Source organism: Zeus faber, assembly GCF_960531495.2.
Source record: "Zeus faber genome assembly, chromosome: 9".
NCBI lineage: Eukaryota > Metazoa > Chordata > Actinopteri > Zeiformes > Zeidae > Zeus > Zeus faber.
Genome location: NC_137197.1, coordinates 30,788,039 through 30,810,669, shown reverse-complemented (window position 1 = coordinate 30,810,669; position 22,631 = coordinate 30,788,039). Strand labels below are relative to the sequence as shown.

Genomic DNA, 22,631 nt, shown 5'->3' with positions numbered 1-22,631 from the left:
ATTCAAAAATCAGTTCAATTGAGATATGACAAAATACTGATTTCAGCGCCGACATGACAAATTAGAGAAATGCAACTTCTGGAGGGATTGCAAAAGAGTGTGTTGGGGGGAGGGGCTGTCTCTGCCATATAGATAACAGTTAGTGATGTCAGAGAGGCACTTTTGAGGTACTTGACCATGGTGGGGCCATTAGTGACCCACCAAGTGCGACAAGCTTGGAGAAAATGTAGAAGCCAGGCTAGAAGCCAGGTCAAGGGAGATTTGGAAAGAATGGAGGAATGGAAGAAGAATGAAATGTTGAACATTAAATCAAGATATGAATCTGGATGATTGTAGGTGTAGAATGGAACTCCACAGTTATGCGCTTTCACGCCACATTGAGTGTGAGGTTTTCTTTTGTTGTTAAAATGAGTATCACCTGCAGGCCTGCCCATTGTTCAGGCCCTGGTTGACACCTGCTTTTAATAAGGTAAACGTTTGGATCCTATTTTTTTGCAATCCCTCTCTTTCTTTCTCTCCCTCCACTGTGTTGTATGCCGAGCACTTCTGTGGCAAGTGTAGTTAATTCTGTTGCCTTAATTGAAAACCAGAGTTGTAAGCAACAACTTAAGCTATTAAAAGCAATGTTCTACCATGGCGCCCATTTATTAAAGGTAGCACTGGAAAATAAAAGCAAAGTTAGGATACAAGGCAAGAGAGAGAGAGAGAGAGAGAGAGAGAGAGAGAGAGAGAAAAGAACAGGCATGAGGCAAATCTTAATTAATTACAGCTAACCTTGAACATTTGGCATGCCCACAGGATGAAAACAATGGCACAATACACCTGTGTGTGTGTGCATGCACGTGTCTGTTATAGGTAATGAAGTGTGGCACTGATATAATGAAGAACTGACAGGACTGTTTTGCATTACGTATTCAACAATAGTGTGTGTGTGTGTGTGTGTGTGTGGCTGGCTAATGGTTTCAGTGGCAGATAACGGTAGTGTAAATGATTAAAGTGACCCATCACCCCCTAGCTATGAGAAGATCCCCCAAGGACCACATTTACATTTTAGCCACTCAGCAAATGCCTGGTGCACTTATTGGCAGACATGTCTACTGGCGGACAAAAACAAGAGAATACACATATGAAAAAAATATTTAGAAAAATATGGGAAAGGTTAAGGTGTGAGGTCAGGTCAGACGGATAACTAAACTTGCAAGTGCAAGTGCATTAAACTGCAGTTCGGATAATGGCCACTAGGAGTCCAAGAAAGTCTCTGATTCATATTTTTTTCTGCAAGACTTCTCAGTTGTCTCAATATCTAATGCTGCTTTCACACATGCACTGTAAACCTGAAATTATCCAGACTTTACCTGAATGAGCTGTATGTGTGAACATAAATGTCCGAATCATTTGACCCAGACATTACATGGACATTACCCATCCGGCACCTTAGTACAAAGTCTGGATAATGTTCCAAGTGAACGGAGCAGGTAATTGTCCAGATCATTCAAAGCGAGGGAGTGGGTGTGCCGCGTGTTGATGACGTCTCTGTAATGCGCCAGTTATTTACCTTTGTGTGGATCTTCATGCACACAGGGTCGCTGCTGCGTAGGCTTCAGCAGATTTAGGATTAAATCGCAATAAACTCCATCGATCGCGATTGACATTGATGACAGACTATTTATTTATTCCTTTTATCCGTCAGGAATAATTCGAGCATTGAAACGGTGTAAGGGCAGTTTACCGTTTTCTGAAACTCTCCGCTCAGCGCTGTTGAGAAACTACTCCGGATCTCACTTTCCCTTTCTACAGTCCCATACAGAAACTTTGAAAGGGGCAGGTGCGCAAAAAAAAGAAGGCACATGGACCCCAGCTCTAGTTCTAGGCATTTTGCCGCTCTGGGCAAATGGAGCAGCACAGCGGAGCACTGATGACTGGGAGGAGGAGACGCCACGTTGGGGCGCCCGGGATCTGCACTCCGCTGTGCGCACATCGCAGCCCTCCACCCCATACTTGCGTGCCGCTCTATATGCAGATCTTCTGATAATAATATAGCAACATATAATATAATCTCATAGAGATAGATTTTTTTTTCTGTTTCCTGAGTTTCTTATTTGTATGGAAAATGAAAATGTAGAATTGGAGAATGAATTAATTGGAGTGGAGTGTTTTTTTCTCCTCCAGGTGCGCGCAGGCTCCCGTGCCGTGTCGGGACAGTGGAGACCTGTCTCCCTGTTGCTATGGGCTTGTTTAAATGCATTGTTGTTGTTTTTTTGTAAATACATTACTTGTAAATAATAAAATCATGCATTTCTGGAACAGGGGGACCGGATTTGCAACCTAAAATTACGGTTTATGTGCGCACGAAAGGGTAAATCCGAGCAATGTCAGTAGGAAGAGACTCCCACAAGTCGCACCTCGGGAGGGGCATGGCGCCAAGTTAAAGGTGCCCCGGAGCCAATTCGCTGGCTGTGGAAGCGAATAAGTATAACTTTTATCTAGAACTGGCTTTTGCCAAAACCTGTGCTGTCAAGTACATGAACAAACATGACATTTTCTACCGAACTCCATAACTGCAGGGGCACCCCGGTGGCTCAACAGTAGAGTGCACCATCTTCAAGGCTGAAGCCTTATCACAGCAGCTCAGGTTCAAGACCAAAACTTTAAAAAAAGAGCTCCATGTGTTGGGTGGGTGGAGTATTGTTGCCATATCTAGCCACACAGCTCTCTCTGCCATTGAATGAGTAATGGCCTCTTCTGGGAACACTAGTTTTGAGGATGACATTGCATTATGCTCACACCTACATTATACCCCCAACATACTAATGAGCACTGTGCGGCCGATTTGTACTCATCAGATGAGAATCTGGAGTTGGACTATCCACTACACATCCTTCCAGTCGACTCGTGTCCAACCGAGCCATGCCTTTTTATTTTACCTGTCTTGTGTTCCATTCTCTTACTCAAAATCTAGCAAATATTAGCTAGTGCAATCGACAGTTAGTGGATTAAAAGGAGAATAAAAAAGTACTTGATTGCTCAGCCGGTGCAAAACTGCATCGTGTTTAATTAGTCCGGTTTTATACTCAACCGTGACACAAAAAATGCTGGAAAAGGCCCACTCCAACGCAGAACTAATTGCATTGAGGGAAAAAAAAGAAAAGCAGCCCTCAACAACAGACATCTTTCTCTCTCAGCTCAAAGCCAACAGTTCATACTCAACTACACTCTTAAGTGCTCAATTTCCACATGGTGCATTTCCGCCATTAAAAGGAAGCAAGCCTTGCCACCACTTAGCCGTGCCTTTATTACACACACAAACACATGCGCCTACGCTAATAGTCTCGACCATGTTTGGGCCGTGTCTTTCTGAAGCTTAGTTCTTCAGGAGGCTCTTGCAGCCCGGCAACACTTAGCTTGAATACAGTATCTCATGTGCGCGTCCCATCTGAGAACACTGGAGCTAATGGAGTGGCTAAGAGCCCTGTGGTGTTTGTATGTGTGTGTATCTGTGTAATGCTCACACACATTACTCAACAGCACTTGTATAAAAGCCGGGATGCTGAGTTAACTGGTGCGCAGCACATTGGAGAGAGTAAATTGGCCACTTTGACGCCAAGCCGATTCAATGGTTTCAAGGTTTGAGTCGACTAATAAAGAGGGTGCAAGAAGTGGTGTACTTCACAGGATACGCGCGTACACACACACTCACACACAGACAGAGATCCGTGCATCTGACACCCAACATTTGGGCTCACATGCTCAAAAACACTCCTCTGGTTCAGTTGTTTGGCTGGACGTCCCCCACTGAGATGGTTAGCCTCACTCCTGTGGGGCGCTTAAGTGGAAAGTGTGTTAAACACATTTACTGTGGCCTTGAGAGTGTCACACACACACGCACACACACACACACACACACACACAGACACACACACACACACACACACACACACACAAATCATCAACATGTGCTTTCCTGCGGCCGGTGTCAACATTGATCAGGCGCCGTCTAGGCATTTCCAGAGTGCGAAGGCCCCCGCCCCCATTTTCTTTCCCACACTTCTGTCCAAGGCCGTTTTTTTTTTTATGTCTGTGTGTTAAGACATGAATGGGTTTTCCAGGTCATACGTTTGGGGATTGGGGGGGTGGGTTCTTGGGGGATAGGGACATTGAGGATTGAGGGACATTTGACAGATGGCCTTGGAATGGAATGGATGTCAGTAACGTTTGTGTCCCAAAAAGCCCAAGCGCCTTGGTGCGGAATAATTACCAGGGGCTTCAGAACACCTACTGTGCTGTTACCTGCCGTTAAATAAACCCTGACGGGGCTCCGCTTAGGCTCTGGACCGTCCGTTCTTTTTTGAAATATTGAGCCATCAATTTCACAAGTTTTTTATCCCCCCGCCCACAGAAATTTATTGAACAAGGTCTTCCAAGTAGACTCGAGTGGTCGTGCCCTACCTGCCCATTTAAAAACGCAACTTGGCGGTGAGCCCTATAATATATTAAAGGATATTACTCCACAGCAGGTGAGAGAAAGAGAGAGGGTGAGGAAAGAGAGAGAGAGAGAGAGAGAGAGAGAGAGAGAGAGAGAGAGAGATTGGGTGCCTTTTCAAAATTGTAGATGTCAGTTTTTAAACGCAATACACATCCCTTAGGTGATTTTAGGGACAGTAAAACTAGCCCGATACAGTAGATGATTTTTGGGACTGTTAAACTTGGGTAGTTCTAGTGACCCTAAAACTAGCCTTTCTGAATTTATGCAATATAGGAATAGTTTCCTGCTTTGCGTTTGAAAGAAGGGGATAAAAACAATTAAAGTCTTCTGAGAATAACAACAATCACAATTTAATCGCCTCTTCCCAACAGGGGTGATCTACACCATGGACACGTTGGACCGCGAAACGAAGGACTCCTATTGGCTGACAGTGTACGCTAGCGACCACGCCGTGGTGCCGCAGCATGCCGCCATCGAGGTGTTTGTGCAGGTGGAGGACGTCAACGACAATGCGCCGCTGACATCCGAGCCTGCCTATCGGCCCTCAGTGCCCGAGAACTCGCCGCGTGATGTTTCGGTGATCCAGATCCACGCCCAGGACCCAGACAGCCCCCTGCTGGTGCCCGACAGGCTGGCGTACCGCATCGTCAGCGGCAACCCGCAGAACTTCTTCGCCATCAACCCGCGCACAGGTGAGGAATCGCTTATGATGTGGTGTGTGTGTCTTGTGTAGGAGTTTTTTCTTATTTTATCTTATTTGTTTCTAGCTGACAGGGATGTTAAAACTCTAACTAACTTTGGGGTTGAAAGCTGAAAGTGTGTCAGTGAAGAATGATGATGTCCTGGAAACTTTCCAGGGGAGAGATTATTCTAAATGTGTTTCAGCCTCATCATCTAACTTCGTGGCTTTAGGGCAGAGTGGCCCCAGATTTGGCGACATAATTTGACATGATAGAGTCCACCTTTTTGTGGGGTTGCGGGGGGTTACTGAACTGAGCTAATCAGTTTGCTACTAGTAGTGTGTTATGTCCCCTCTAGGTATCCTGCCGTGAGTGGACTCAGAATCAGATTTGTTCTGGCGGGCGTTTAAAAAATCCAAGGAGTAGGACTTGGCTTGTTGATGCCACAAGCCAGAATAAGCTATCGTAGCTGCTAGAGATTGTAAGTGGTTGGTTTGTGTTTGTGTGTCTCAGTCTGCCTTCTTGCCTTCTGATCTGTACATGGTTCAAATGTAGGTAAAACTTTTACCCACATTTCCCTCCGCATTGAATTCATTTTGAAATATTGCTTCGATTAAAATTCATAGTTTTCCTCAATAACTGAGGCCATTGCAATTAATCTCTTAATTATCTTCTGTGATGATCACCTAACCATCTTTTCAGAGAAAGGGTTTCTGGGTAACACACAGGCAGAAACTACACATTGTGTGTATGATACACCATACGGTCTGTGAGAAAGTAATTGCCAGATTGACTGACTCTCTTTTCTTTATTTGCCCTTCTACCACCTGTTGCTCTTTCTTACATAACTGAAAAATGCTTTGGAAATTGACCACGAGATTTCCGGCTCAGTGGAACCCTAGTTTGCCACATGCATACGTTTTGGTTGGTAGATCGGTACCTGTTATTTTTACACAATGCTTTAGTGAGCAATGGAAGGAAATAATCCACCAAGTGCACCTGGAGTGGCTGGGGACAGATATAACCTTGATGATGATGTCCAATAATATATATATATATTAGGGATGTGAACTACACAGTTTTTTGCTAGTCGACGTGTCTGAGGCATTTGCTGATTTACGCAGAGGGGTTTTTTGTTTTATTCAATTGGAAAACAGAGTAGAAAATAAATAAATCTACAAATGAAAACATACTGTTTTTAGTTGCTTTGTTTGGAAAAAAAGATCTGAGCTGCAGATCACGTCTTCCACTGTGGAGCTGCAAAGCTTCTCCAGCGTACGGAGTGCGACACTCAGCTTAATGGTATGATCCACTTTAGGGGTGTCTGAAATTGTATGACAAGATTCTTCCAGTCATGACTATGGGAAATATATTGTAATGTTTACAATTATAGGTATGACGGATAAATGTACATTTTTCTACCCCTCCCCGACCAGTCTTTTTACCTATTTTGGGTTGTTCCAAATCTTATTTGGGGGGATCAGACCTAAGAATTCTGAGAAAGCATAACTCTCAATTTTCCTTTTTTACTGTCAACACGGAGAATCTGTCTACAGTCGGTCGATTAGTCGACACATTTTAACATCCCTATAATATGTCATGGAGACTTGTAGTAGTAATCTAAACTTTGCCAGGTGTAGGCAGATGCACCCAGTGTTCCATGAACCAGGTGTTCACTTACATGTCAAGCCTGTGTGTGTCACTGTATAACCGCAACATGGCATCCACACCCCCTCCATGACAAAATGCAAATCAAACGAGTGGCACTATCTGGCATAAAAGACAGCACAGATCAATCAATTGGTGAGGTCAAATAGTCAATATCCTTCATTGAACCCTGGGCCAGGTTATCGGGGCTTTGAACGCACCAGTGCGACAGGCTTCGCTTAGCGGGTCGTTTCAATCTGTCACCCCAAGTTATCCCACCATCTCGTGCGTTTAATCCCAGTTGTTGTCCCCTGTTTATCCCAGCAGGGTTTTGCTAAATTGCCATGAGTCGATCTGGCCGAGAACAAAAACGACCCCCCCCCCCGATAACAACGGTCACGTTTAGGCAATGATTATGGCAGTCACTGCTCCGCCTCAGTCTTTCTTCTTCTTTATACCGTATCAAAGTGAGTCAGGGGGTATTTTTATCCGGCAACAGCACAACTCCGCTCGCTGCTTCCTTTCCGCAGCCCCCTCCGACGATGGGTGCTGCTGCAAATCACTCCCGCCCAGGTTGATATCATTAATTTTTCATATGTAAATTCTGCGTTTAAAAGACAATATAATGTAATATTCTAATTTTACTGACATGACAGACATTGTAATAAATTATTAATTATATAGTAATAACTTATAATAATCTACTCATTCATTCATTGTTACCTAGTATCCATACCCATATTATTGTATTAACATTTATTCATCCCATAGAATCTATCCGCCTATATTCATATTTTAGACCCACAGCTATAGTAACAACCACTAGCTATTTTACACTTAGCTCCAGCTCTTGCCTTTTAACTTTTAAATGAACGTGTGTGTGTGTGTGTGTGTGTGTGTGTGTGTGTGTGTGTGTTGGACCTCCCTGTAGTCTCTGTGCTGCCTGCGCTAAATGCAAAAGACGAGCGCTACACTATATATCTGTGTCTGTTTGTAATCGTTGGTGTGTGGAATCGCTTTTGAGACCATGTGTGTCTCTGTTTGTGGGGAGGGGGGTATAGAGAGATGGGTAACATCAGTAAAAAAAAGTGCACATCTAAGAACTGCGGGGAGAGAAAGCAAAACAGCTATTCTGTGAGGCCTTCATGGGCGCTATGCCTGCCGTCTTGGAGCTAATTGGCCGCCGCTATATTTATCGTATATTTAATCCAGATCCTTCCCTTGCTCTCTTTTTATTTTTCCTGCAAACGAGTTTTCCACTCCTCCTCCTCCTTGCCACCCAGTCACGCAGGAGTGGAGCCAGGAGTTACCGTTTGGGCGAGGCGTAACTTTATGTTTCCACTGTGAGCCTCTGCAATACACAAATAAACAAATTAATTAAGTTATTCAGTCATTTTATATTTGTATTTGTTTGTATTTTATGTTTGCTTTTAATATAATTTTAATATATATTTGATTTTACTGGTATAACTATATGTGACACAACGCTGGTTTTTGGTACATTTGCTACCTATTGACTTTTTTATTTTTTCACGGAATCAGCTTCAAAACAAGGTGTGTCATGTGTGCGAATCAAGCAAATATTTTTAAAGCTATGACTTGTTAACGATGAGGGGAGGCAAACTGTGCTTCTGAGATAATCACCCTCAAAGTTTTCCCCTCGCTTGGCTTCATTCTGCCAGCTCCCAGAATGCAAATGGCTTGGAGGACCAACAAAGGCACATGGCTACTTGCTACATGGCTATTTGACACCTTGCTGAATGGGGATACCTCTGCAGTGTTCTTGTGTTTACAGAGAAAGTTGAACCATCGACACAATTAATCTTTGTTTTTAAAAATGCTTTTATCTAACAGTAAGAATATACATGTTTTATAAAAGTGGAATTATTTACAAGTTTGAAACTGCGGAAAACACAAAAAAACACTGGTATCTGCACGCCCCTAGAGTGAATGAGTGAACGTAATGTACATGTTATCAATGAATGCAAGTATGTACGGTCTGTCAATAATATAAGTCTCTGTATATCAACCTCGGTGTGTCATTAGATATATAATTTTGCGTATGCCAAATATCTTCAAAGTTATTAGAGTTATTATGTGGGCTAACCCTGACCCTACCTCAGCTAGCATGGAGTTGTAGACCTCCCTCTCCAACCGCACAAGCTGCAGATGTTGCTGCTGCTTCCTCAGCTTGGCACACTTCACAGCCTCTGGTAGATTGGCTTGAGATTGATCTGTAGACATTGATCTGTAGACATTGAAAAGAACAGTAAAATATAATATTGTAAAATAGAAAAAAGCCCACACTTTCTTTCTCAGCAGAGGAAAAACAGCATTTTATGGGAGGAAACAAAATTATGTTTTAGATAGAGATGCTGCTGTAAAGCCTCCTTTGTTAAGGCTCATGTAGCGTGATCTATAGTTAAAATCAGGATCCAGTTTCTTTGTACAGTACATGATTCCTGGTCGAGCCTGCCATTTTCTTTCGCATTTGCAGGTAAACTTGTGAACCTTATCCATTGCTACTTGTTCATAATCTGCATCACCAACCTCAACAGACTTCATCGTAAGATACGATATGATACGATACGATACGATACGATACAACTTTATTGGTCAGTAGGGTACTGAAATTAATTTTGCGTCCCTGGGAAAGGCCCCTCAAAACATTTAGGACGCACAGATAAACAATCACTGGAGTGACAAGAAAGGACACAAGTACCAATGGCACCTGGCATGACAGCACAACGATACGCAAACAACACAGATGACAGATTAGACAAGCACAGGATAAATGACAATCATCGTGTCATCAACTTCTTCTGTTGTAACAACAACGGGTGTATTGTCAGTGTCCTCCAGTGGTTCTTTAAAATATTCAGTTTCTTCGTCACATTCAGGTAGAAATACGCTGTTTGAAATGTTCTCCAAGTGCAGGATATCACAGATATCCGATTCAGCATCGCTGTCATTCTTGGTATCTGTTTACGGAAGTGACGTCAGCTTTTCTTCTTCGTGGGTTATGCCCCCTATACAATAATGTATCCAGGTCTGTGTAAAAGTAGTATGATCTAAAGGCTGAACTCCATCAAAACAGTTTCACATTTTGACTTCACATCACATGGAATATGGAGGGATGATCTTCACCTGGACGCTTTCGCTTTAAAGGAGACAGCGTTTGCGCTGTTCAGCATCTCGGTAAGTGAACTGTTTCTCCATGTAATCTAACGGGAATATTTAACTTAACCTTTTAACATTTATCTACTATTTATAAATCAAACGCAGCTTTGAAAATACGTTGAGAGGTAAAAAAAAAAAACACAAAGGAACACGAATCTGGAAAAATCAAATGTTCCTTCCAGAAGGCTTTTTTAACTAATTTGACGGCTCGTGGAGATTTTAGAAATGAGCGACAATTTGAGAATCAGTGCGGTGGGACACTGTTTTATATTTTCAGACTGAGAAACGCACCAATCATTACCATGACAAATTCCTTGTATATGTAAATGTGCTTTGCGGAATAATAAACTCATTCAGATTCTGATTTCGAGTCAAATGACGTTCTCGTCTGAATTAATCAGAGTAGGATAAAAAAAACAAAAAAACGAATGTACCCCCCTCCCAAAAAGAAGGAAAATAAAAAATATAAATATACATTTAAATTAAATAGGGTGTCCCTTTAACTCGGCAGCCCTAGTGGTGCTGGCTGCATGAGTGCACAACTCACCACGCTCCCAGTGCACGTTCCCGCCGCTCGGATGAATTGGCGCCGTCACTCCGGCTGAATGAATGAAGCGCATGCTCGTTATTTATTTTCAATACAAATCAAAACGTGGTTACCTGAGCTTGGAGGCATCGCTTTTGTGTTTTGTGCTTGCGTTTTGTGCTTTTTGTGCAGTTATTTGCCCTTTTCAAACCATGTGTCCGAAGAAGCGGATGATGTCCATTGACTTAAAGTGCAAAATCATAGAAAAACATGAGCGAGGTGTGCATGTGATGGAATTGGCGAGGCAGTACGATCGTAGTACTTCTACAATATGTACCATACTGAAGCAGAAGGAGGCGATAAAGGGTATTACGCCAGCCAAGGGCGTAATGTCTAAGCTGTGGACGGAGAAAAAAAGATGGAGAATCTGCTGTTGGTGTGGTTGACGGAGAAGCAGCTCGCAGGAGATATCGTGACGGAGGGTTTCATCTGCGAGAAGGCAGAAGAGAATAGAGATCTACACATTGTCTTTTATTGTGCTTTATTATGTTTTTATACAATATTTGTTATTTATAAACACATTTTTCTTATTTAAAAACACGTAACAAAAAAAAATTCTGGTGTTTTTTTGGGGGCTGGAACGGATTAATGGCATTTCAATTAGTTTCAATGGGGAAAATTGATTTGCTATACGAGCAGATTGATTGACAAGCTCTGTCACGGAACGAATTAAACTCATAAGTCAAGGTACCACTGTATAAATAAATTAAAGGTTGTTGTAAACTGGCAAAACAGGGACATTTCACAGAGCCCCCAGGATGCGGGGAGGCCCACCCAGCTTTGCCCGACTGTCCCAGAGATCTGGAACTTCTGTTTCCCCCCCGTGTATGTGCGTGAGATAGAGATTGACCTCCCATTAACTGTATGAGACAGTGAACATTTAGTATAGTAAGGGCTTCTACTATACATATAACTGCATCCATCAAGAGACAGCTTGTCTGATCAATTCCCCACACACTCACAATTTGCAGCCCTTAGTTTGCAGGGTCAGAAAGTGCTGGAGATATTGATCAGCATTTCTGTCAACCTCATTGTGTGCCTAGCTTCATCCTGCCATCAAGAGCGGGCTCTTGGGCATCGAACCCACCCGAAATCCATAGGTGCCCGCTTATTTGTGCCAATGCCCCAGCTTTTAGCGGCACTTTGAAATACACTGGGGAGAAGCCATCGTGTGCATAAAACTAACAGCTCAGTTGGGGTCAAAAGACTGGGCCATTCTGCATGGTGACTTCTCTGTCACAGGTTGAAACCCTGTTTTTTTTAGAATACAAAAAAGGAGCAGGAGGATCTATGGAAGTTAGAATGCATAAGCAGGCAAGAACTGCATGTCAGGGCCAGAGTTGGCATACAATAACAACTATTTCCCATAAGCAGGAGTTTAATTAGCATAGAGATGTCTGTCCTCTCCTCACAAAATTCCATCGGACCGGTCGTTCTATTTCATTCGGAAATACTTAAAAATAGAGGATGTTTCCAGCGCGCTAAATGCTCTAAATCTCCACTTTCACGTTTATAACCAGTCAGGAATGGAACCCACCGGCTTGGTGTCTGCCCAAACTGAGATGCAGAGGGAACTATCAGGTAACGCTCTTACTGAAAAATATTATTGCTCGTACATTACCCTCGCAAAAAGAGAAAACTCATTTTGAGTTTATGGTGTCTTTTTCATCATGATTTGTATATAAATTTCACAGGGGAGATTTATGGCTTTGGTTAGCTGAACGTTTTTTGGCTCAAATTTGGATCGACAAGCCAGCATCTGGTTTGTGAGTGACCTATCAAGGCGCCTTTTGTTCTCTCGTCTTCAAGCTCTGAGCGAGTAATAGCCTATTTTTCTCAGACAACCCGCTGAAGGAAGGGAGTGAGAACAAAAAACACCGGAGGAAAAAAGTCAGAAGGAACAAAAAGGTTACGCCACTCAGACAAAAAGGACGTGAAAAATGAACGGTAAGTCAGTCCCACTACATCGCAGGAATATTGAAAAGTAGCAAGCCGGTCTCATCTCTAGCTTGCAGCAGTCCAGTGGATTTAGGATTCCAGAGACAATCCTGAATGGTGAAAAGATAACAAGAACACTCGATTTAGAACTGTTTGGAGTTCAATGAAGGCTGTATGGCGCGGAGCAAAACTGACAAAAATTCAAGGATAATATAAAAGAGTAACAGTGTTCACAAACGTACATTCCCTTATGTTTCAGTCAACCATTAGCCTCCCAAATGACCAGGATTGGCTGAGGTTGACAAGGCTTTACTTTAACATCTTAGGAGGAGAAAGTCTGAAATACATACTTAAAGAAAGACTTGACTTAACAGTCGGTTGTGCTTATGCGTTGAGTTTTCTTGATAGGCAGTGTGGCAGGCTTGCAAATTTGACTTTTATAGGCTGGTGAGCTGCTATTTCCCAGCCCGACTATGGATCATTGCATGGTAATTGATCGCTGTATGGAACCGCAGATGGGATGATGGTGCCAATTAAGCATTTTACACAGGGAGCAATTTTCCAGAAGGCTCCATGATCCGTGGTGCCCTTGGTTCTGTCTTTGAGTGTGTTGGTATGGGGAATTGATCTGTAAGCAGCAACGGGATCTCATGACAGAACTGAACAGAAGGCAGATGTAACAGACTGACATGTGTACAGTATGTGTGTGCATATGTATGTTATGGAGGGTCTGGGATCTTTTAAACGTCAAACACCCTCATCTTCTTGCACTGGACTGTCGACCTCCACAATATACTCTCTTGTGCCTATTTTGGGGTGTTTGCGTTTGGTTAGGAGTTTTGAGTGCTTTGGAGAACTTGATGGAACAAGTCTGCCAAAACTATAGAGAGGACACTTAATGCGCTTCAAATTAGCAATTGTCCGGTGTGTTCGAGTTGACTAGTTACTAGGTAGAAGCAACTTTTCCTGTGTCAAAAGGGGTTAAGGAGAGCCATTTTGAATATTTAGATGCACAGTTAATCACGTTGTATAACGTGAGTAAAGCATCTTTCACACCACCCAATGAAATGTCTCCTGCCCAATACATTTGAACTGTTATAAAATAAGTAAGTACATCTGACTGATCATGTGTATGTCGTTGGCATGGCCACTCAAGCATAATTGGTCCACCCAGGACCTATTATGCTCCTTTTCAACAAGTTAGAATCGGTCTCTGAGGTCCTCAAAACATGTTTTATAATTTTAGTTTGCTGATGAAAATACCCCTAAGATTATGCATTCTAGCCATTCTAACATGCCTCTAAACCGGAGTTCTTAAGCTGGGTTCGATCGAACCCCAGGGGTTCGTTGAGTTTGTCACGACCAGGGCTAGGAGATACCCAAACCCATGTCACGGGAGACGGGGGGCAGACAAAGGATGTTTATTAGCCCACACGGTGAAGCTGGCCAGGGCTGGGCAGGGATGATGATGACCGGGAGGAGGGGTCCAGGATCCGGGTGGAGAGACGGGGAACCGGGCTGGATGGAGGAGGATGGACAGCCTTGGTCGACGAGCGGAGACAAGCAGGTAAACCGGGCTGGCTGGAGATGGACGGACAGACTGGGTCGATGAGAGGAGACGAAACAAAGAGACAAATTAGAGACTTGAAACAAGCACTAGGAACTTGGAATGGAGCCAGCAGCTGTACAACTCAGGTAAGCTAGTTGACGGTCTGGCAAAGAATGACTGGGAAGCTGGAGACTAAATACTGTGTGGAGTGATGCAGGTAATTGATCCCAGGTGTGTGCAATTGGCTCAAGGGGGGAGCAGCAGATTGGGCAAGAGCGGCCTCTCGTGGTGCTGGGAGGCCGTGGGCCTAACAGAGTTACTCTCAGGGGTTCGGCAGGGTTCAAGACACACACAGAATAGCCCGGTTCACACTAGCAATGTCGGGCCGTTTTTGTTGGCTGCCGACAATTTGGCAACACACAATTTTCTTTGCCGTGTTAGATTACAAATATTTAGTTGCTTAGTAAAAATTGTATTATTTGTGATGTCACGCTCTGCTAGGCCATCATTGGCTGCAGCTGATCACGGCACATTGCTTGGCTTTGATATCTTTGCTGCAGGGAACTTGGTGCGCTCAGTATTCGACTTGTGGCTGTACGTCATTTGTGATTTTCTTTTAATCTTTCAATCCCTTCATACTTACTATGTGGAGCAAAAAAAAAAAGTGGTTGGACGACAATGTATGTACAATATGGATTCACGTGTATAAAGGAATGTGATGGGAGTCAGCGTCCTCAATGCATGATTAGCAATGCCAAGTTGAGCAATTCTAGTATAGCACCGGCAAAACTAAAGGAACACTTCCTAAAGCTGCATGGAGATGGGAAATACAAGAACACAACACTCGCTGAATTCAAGGTGAAGAGAGCCAGATTCAATGAAAAGGCTACTCTGCCTGTTCTCGGCTTTGTACCCATCGTCAAACCGATCCTCACAGCATCGTACGAAGTTGTGTACCTGATCGCAAAGCAAGGCAAACCACACACCATTGATGAAACACTCGTAAAACCAGCTGCGTGGAAGATGGCGAATATCATGCTGGGAAAAGCTGCTGAAGATAGTAGTTGCAGATCCGATTTAAAGCCCAGCAAAATTCAGCCTCCAACTCGACGAGACCACAGACGTTTCCAATCTAAGCCAGCTTGTTGTATTTGTGCGCTATATGAAAGACGACATGATAAAGGAAGATTTTTTATTTTGTAAGCCTCTTACAACAACAACCAAGGCAGTCGATGTGAAGAAACTTGTGGAGGACTTCTTCAGAGACAACAATCTTTCTTGAAATATGGTTTCTGCAGTTTGTTGGGACGGAGCTCCAGCCATGCTGGGACGACACTCTGGTTTTGGAGCGCTGGTGAAATCCGATGCACCCCACACATTGTTACGTACTGTGTTCTGCACAGGCATGTGCTGGCAACAAAAACCTTGCCTCCAAAACTGGCAGAAGTATTAAAAGTTGTAGTTGAATGTGTGAACTACGTGCGAAATAGTGCTATGAAGCACCGCATCTTCAAAGAGCTGTGTAAGGAAATGGGCTCTGAATTCGAGTGCGTGTGGATTTAGCCCTGTTTTTGCGAGAGTACCAACATTGTCACGCAGATTGCTGTGAAAATTCTGAGTTCATTCTCATTTTGGCATACATGGCCGATATTTTCGATGCTCTCAATCATCTCAATCGACGGATGCAGGGCGATGGGAGTCAACAACATCGAAGCGGAAGAAAACCTGAAGGCGTTAAAAAAAAAGGTACCTTTATGGAAACAACAAACAGAGAATGATAACTTCGCAAACTTTCCCCTGCTGTATGACTGTGTAAGTAAGATCGAAGATGTGTCTGGAATTGGAGACATTTCTGTACCTGGGGAGCTGAAGCAAGCAATTGCCATGCACTTAAATGAGCTCAACAAAGTCTCTCGACGGATACTTCCCCACCAGAGAGTCATATCCAGCATGGGTGGGAGAGCCGTTCACGTTTAGTGTTGCGACAGCAGATGTCAACGATGAATACCTCGACGAAATCATTGAACTTCAGCAGAACTAGCTTCAACAGCAACTCTTCAGAACAACGCTCTCAACATTTTGGTGTCACCAAATCGTACTGTACCCTCTTATTGCTAAGAAAGCCCTTAAGATACTCACACCGTTTGATACAACGTATCTTTGCGAGCAATCCTTTTCGAGGATGGTAGACATGAAAACTAAGAAAAGGAACAGACTTTTTTGCAAAAATGATATGAGAGTTGCACTTGCCAAGGTGAAGCTGCACATTTCTGAACTTGTATCTGAAAGGCAACAGCAAAAGTCACATTGATTTGCATAAATATTCATTGAGTTAGGTTTTTGTGTGAAATTCATGTTTTGTTGGTTTTGTTCTTTGAACAGTGATTTTGTGTGCAACAGATGCATGGTTCATTTTGTGCAATAATAAAATATATACCGATGTTTTGAAGAAATCATATTTTATTTTTCCAATTACGAAGGGTTCAGTGAATGCACTGATGAAGCTTGCAGGGTTCAGTACCTCCAATAGGTTAAGAACCACTGCTCTAAACCCTCCTGTTCCAGGACGCTCTGTTTCTGCCTCCATAGTTCTGTGAGCCAATGGGGTTTAAACACAAGTTCCAGGTTCTATGAGCCAATGGGGTTGAAGCTTGACTTCCAGGTTCCGTTGCATTTAGTCCGTAAACTTTCACTGATTTCATCTTATCAGTCTACCAAATTCAGTTTCTGATCAAATTTGAGGCGAGAAATAAGCAATCCAGTAGTTGAATATTCATATCATATTTGATCTGTAAGGCCTAATTTAAAACTTTGTTTCCAGCCTTTTTTGCCGTGCTCTAAGCTTGTCTGGGACATTGTACCAGAATTTCGCACATGGGGACTGTTTCATGTAAGCATTGGTAATAAAACAAATTAAAAACATCTAAAATAAAAACACAATATTTGTATTGGTTTTGTGTAGAGAAACATACAGCGGATGGGGCGTGGCAGCCTACAGTCTATGAACCGCGTACTTTTTTTTTTTTTTTAAGAAACACGGCAGAATCATTTTTTAAATACTTACATTTCCATCGTCTGCAGTTCTTCACTGACAGTTGGGATTAATTCCTCTTTCTTTTAAAAGATTTTTGCTGGTCTGTAAACCAACGGAGCAGTTCCCAGCAACACTTGTTAATCTCCAGCCGCGGGTGGAGTTACTCAGATGGAGGGCGGTTCTAATTCTACTGAGGAACCAAGTGATGCAGGAAGGGATTGCAAATCTTAATGGCTTGTTTCACGTTTTCTGAAATAGACAGCTCTCAAAAAAACTGACTGGGTTGTCTTATTTTACAGTTTGTGTGTGTTATGTGGGGATGGTGTGGTTTGAGCAGCCACATCTGACCTGGATGTAGGTAATTTGGGCTAACGAGCAGCAGGTAAACCCCCATCCCCACACACTCAGGATAGGAGCCCGTGTCATGACACATGTCTACCTGCTCCTGGGTTAATTCCAGCTGGCCCACTCTTGACAATAAGCTGGTGTTTACAACCCAACGTCTTCTGTATCTATGTGCTGGAGGTCCCTGAACACACCACCGGAGGTCCCTGAACCCACCACTTGGGCGGCGTGTGGTAGGGGGAACTGACACAGTGTGTTTGTTGGAGACTCAAATGTATGTGCAAAATCATTGAAAAAGTGCTTCACCTTCAGCCTCTAAACGGATCAGTTGGGAATGTCACTGACGCATACTGACATTCTCTACTCTCTCTAAAAAAGTCGAACACCCATTTAGTTGGTGCAAAAAGGGCTTGAAATTGGACCCCACACACACTACTCCACACAAAAAAGGTGTGGCAAAGTTTTCCTTTTAATCTTTTGTTACATTTTCTTTCATTTCTTTCTTTCATGCTTTATCTCCTTTCCTTCGCACCTTTTCCTGCTTTTAACTGGGAACACATATGAGACACACTTTGCTATTTTTAGAGCGGTGATTAAGCCTGTCTCTCCAGGGGAGGTCCCCCAGGGAAAAGGTTTACACAACCTTCACCCCCATACACTTATATAGCTCTCACACATAAACACACTGACACACAGACACACACAGACACACACACACACACACACACACACACACAACCTCAGACACCGACACCACTCTGCCTTCCTCCCCCGAGTGGCTCTTCGCTAAGTGGTCCCGTACCACCAGCGGGTCTTGGTGGCGTCCTATCCAGAGGCTGCTGCGTTAATCCAGGCCCCAGTCCCCTGCCGCTGTCCCGGCATCCATGTTTCTCCGCCTCAGACTACGGGGACGTTTTCAGTGGAAAGGTGGAATAGACCGTCCTTCACTCTCTCAGCGAAGGGTATAACTTTTGCTCTGCTTTAGCGGGGTACACACTACACGATAACAAAGCCGATTTTAGCCCCGATTCCCCCCTTCTGACAATTCCCCTTCCTGATTTTTTGATGGATCTAAAGATTATCACCCCAGATTATCCTAGTATGAGGTATGTTATGAGTGTTTTTTAATTCCCCCGATCTGCTCAGAACCCTGTCCCGGGTGGCACCGATGGCAAGTATGAAACATCAATATTTATGATTTAATATCCTGTAATGCGGGACGAACCCCGCGGACAGTTGAGGACGCGGTCTGTGGATTCACACGTTGGAAAGGCCGAGAGCCAATCGCTTTTTTCCTTTTTCTGTCCAGATTTTTTTTTATTTATATATCGATAGAGAGGTAGATCGATAGGTGTGCTGGTCTTCATGTGGAAAAGGGACAGTCGTTTCTTTTTCGCTCATGTAGAGATCGGTTGAGGGGAACACAAATGTCAGACAAATTAAATCTATTATCCCTTTTATTGCGCCTTCCTTTCACAGTCCACCATTTTGTATGCTGTTTTTTTCTTTCCTGTCATCTCTTCCATGACCGCTTTGGCACATACACACTATAAGTAAATTGCACGTATTGCAGTCTTTAATTCCCCCATTCATCTCGCAGACTTCAGTAAAGCTATCTATATGGTAATCAACACACTCCTGTCCACTCTGTCTGTCCACAGACACACACACACACGCAAACACGCGCACACACACACATGTGCGCTTGATGCAAACATAACTATAGGCTTGCTGCCAAGAAAATCGAAGGCTGTGTTTGACTTATTAACTCATTCACCCTTATTGTGTGTGATTTGCGCAATTATTGGCCTTTGCTATTTTTTCAAACAGGGAACATGTTTCTACCTTTCTTACATACCACGAGTTTAACATCACAGGTTTCCAAGGTGTGGCTGGTCCACTCACCGTGAAATAAAACAATTTTGTCATACTACCCCTCCCTGAATGAGCAACTACAGCCTTTGGGCCGTGAGTCCATTGAGCCACTCAGACAGCCAAAGAAGTAGAATCATACTTTTTTTATCCCGATGTGGATATTTGTCCTCTGCAGTTTACACATCCTAGCCATCCAGGAGCGGTGGGCAGCCACAGCACGGCCCCTGGGGACCTTGACTCCTGCTTCCAGATCTAGAGCCAATGCCTTGGTATGGGGCATCGGCAGGAGTGTCTCAGCCTAGCATTGCATGCCTTTAGGGTGGGAGGAAACGCCCCCATGAACACAGGTAGAAAATGCACCACCATGCCATGCTACCTTATCTAAGCTGGTATGCCCCACTCACCGTGAAATAAAGCCGTTTCTTCACGCTCGTTCTGCCTCTTCCTGAGTGGGCAAGTGCAGCTTTTTGACTCAATAGAGCCGCAAATCCTGCACTGCAGAAATTTCCTCTGAGAGGCCGCAAGGTTCGCTTTCACTCTCCATGTGCTAGCAGTTGGCATTGGTGGCAATTTTGTTTATGAATCCAACAAGTGGCGTCAAATTACTGAAACTCCCCCCACTTCTTTTCCCGTTTTAAGGAAACTTGAATGGGGAATCCAGAGGGCAAATCGGCCGGATGTGAAATCTGCCGGAGGTTTAAGGTCTGCGATATGGACACTAACTGACTCTGGGTGTGAAGCATCGATTCACATTTGTGTTACGACAAGTTTCCATTCCACAAAGAATAGAGCTCGGCGCAGGCTATAAAACCAACCTTATCCCCCTTAAATCTTCGCTGGATTGCGGGGGGGAAGGTTGCTGTTCATGCTGACTGCTGTTTCGCCGTACGAGGGCACTTTTGTTGTCGTTCATCATTGTGTAGGTCACTTTAAAACTTGTTTTTCTCTGTTTTGTCCTTCGCTTTGTTCTGTGTGGTTACATTGTCAAATCGTAGTGTTTGAGGTGTATTTAAATTCGGAAGATTGCACTGTGCTCAGTTGACGAGAACAATCCGCCCATATGTTTTTCGGCCTTTTTCTGGTTGCCAGTGTAATGCTCTTTGTTTTGCAACCAGGCAGCTGACTGCTCTCTCTATCTCTCCCTCCCTCTTTCTCTTCCTCTCTTTTTCCATTGATCTATTTTTTTCTCTCCTTGCTGTACCAGGCCTATCTTAAATAACTGATCAAACAGTGCCTCTAGAATGCCTCTAGAATTTCCTTTTGCCGTTGTTGTTTTAATGTTATTGTGGGAGACTCGGGTTGAGGGAAGGAGACGGAGTCTTTCTGGCAGTGGATTGCTAACATGGCGAGAATTTTTATTCACAATTCTAAACAGAAAGGCTCTCTGGCCAAAAGGATGAATAATAAGGATAAATGTTTTTGATCAGGGTGCAGGAGGAATCTCCGACTCTCGCGCCGCTAATTCTGGGACTTGGCTCCCAGTCGGTTCTCGAGCCTTCTACGCTGATCCCTCTCTGCAAGACAGACAGACATGAAAAAAGCTCCCTCGGAACAATCAGCCCCGCACGGGCGCTGATTCGGCGGACTCGAAGCAGCTTAGCAGCCGCGGGAATGGGAACCATGCTATGGCTTGACCATGGCCCTTTGTCTGCCGCATACCCCCACTGCCCAACATAGGCCGGGGAGCCATCCAGGCGACAGCCAGAGCGGGAGAGAAAGTCAGCTATGACCATCTGCACCGCCATTCTATGTACCACCCTGAAGTTAAAGGGCTGGAGAGCCAGCTACCACCGGGTGATCTGGGCGTTTGTGTTGTTCATGCGGTGAAGCCACTGCAGTGGGGCGTGGTCTGAACAGAGGGTGAACACGCGTCCCAGGAGGTCATAGCGGAGGGGACCGCCCGCCCACTTGTTTGCCAGACATTCCTTCTCCATTATGCTGTACCTTGACTCCTGCTCTGAGGGTTTGCGGCAGAGGTACAGCACCGGCCTCTTGGTTCCCTTCACCTCCTGGTACAAGACCGCGCCCATCCCTCTGTCCAACATGTTGGTCTGCAGACAGAAATGGAGAGAGAAGTTAGGGTTGAACAGCACTGGCTTCCCACAGAGTGCTGACTTTACTCTTACAAATGCCTGCTGCCACTTTGGTAGCAGGCACCCCAGATACCGCACCTCCTTTCGTTCCAGGTACTCAAACTTATACCCACATGCTGCATATGCCCCTACCAGGTGTCGCTGTGAATGATTACGTTGTCTAGGTAGACCGCGACGTATGATACATGCGGACACAGGGCGCCGTCCATGAGTCTCTGAAATGTGGCTGGGGCACCGAACAACCCGAACGGAAGTGTGCGAAAGCGGTACAACCCAAACGGAGTGAAGAATGGCAATTTTTTTCTTGGACTCCTAAGAAAGGGAACCCTGCCAGTAGACCTTGGTTAAATCCAGTGTCGTGAAAAAAACGAGCTGTACCTAACTGGTTGAGAAGTTCATCGACTGAGAGTATCGGGTAGGCGTCGAACTTTGACACTTCACTTCACGTTCACCCTTTGGTCGTGTACGCAGAACCAGACTGACCCATCAGGCTTACCCATTAGCACAATGGTACTAGACCAGTCACTCATGGACTCCTCTATCTCCCCCGTGTCCAGCATGGCCTCAAATTCCACCTGCCAGATCTTGCGTTTGTGTTCGGGCCTGGCAATATGGCTGAGAGCGCACCTTCACCCCCGGGGTGATCTCGAGATGGTGGTGTATGAGGGATGTGAGTCCTGGCAGGGAGGAGAAAACAATGACCGGAGCCACGGACTCCCCCTCCCTCCATTATTTTAAGAGGTTCAGGTGATAAATCTGTATCGCCCCCTGCCTGTCAGACCGTTCAACCTCATAATCCTCATACCTCCTGCACCGCAAACAACAGAGGGTTCAACCACTTGTCCCAATTACAGCTATTGTCATGGACGAACTTTAAAATCATGTTTTTCAGTGTCTGTCTGTCAGTCTGGGGATGTTAAACGCTGGTCCAAATTGAGCAGACGCCCATTAACTCGTAAAATTCCCGAAGTGTAAGTGACATAAAGGTAGTGCCCTAGTCAGGAATCCTGGAATCCCGACTCGGGAGATGACCTGAAAACAGTGCCCGCGCTACACTTTTGGCCATAATACTGCACAATGGCACCACCTCGGGGTACCAAGATGCATATTCCACTCTGACTTATCGAAAAAATACCTGCGGGCACTGCAGTGTAACGGCCGATGAGGTCCATACTGATTATTTCGAACGGGAACTCGACTAGGGGGAGGGGGCCCAACGGC

General features: G+C 44.4%; 1 protein-coding gene across 1 annotated transcript in view; it reads left to right on the top strand.

Annotated features, from left to right (window-relative positions):
- fat3a (FAT atypical cadherin 3a) overlaps positions 1-22,631 on the top strand; it is a gene marked incomplete at both ends in the record, with an annotated part of 159,113 nt that overhangs the window by 38,242 nt on the left and 98,240 nt on the right. The window contains one exon of the mRNA XM_080007052.1: positions 4,855-5,175. Coding sequence (XP_079863178.1) covers positions 4,855-5,175 — 321 coding nt within the window. The remainder of the gene's footprint in view (positions 1-4,854; positions 5,176-22,631) is intronic.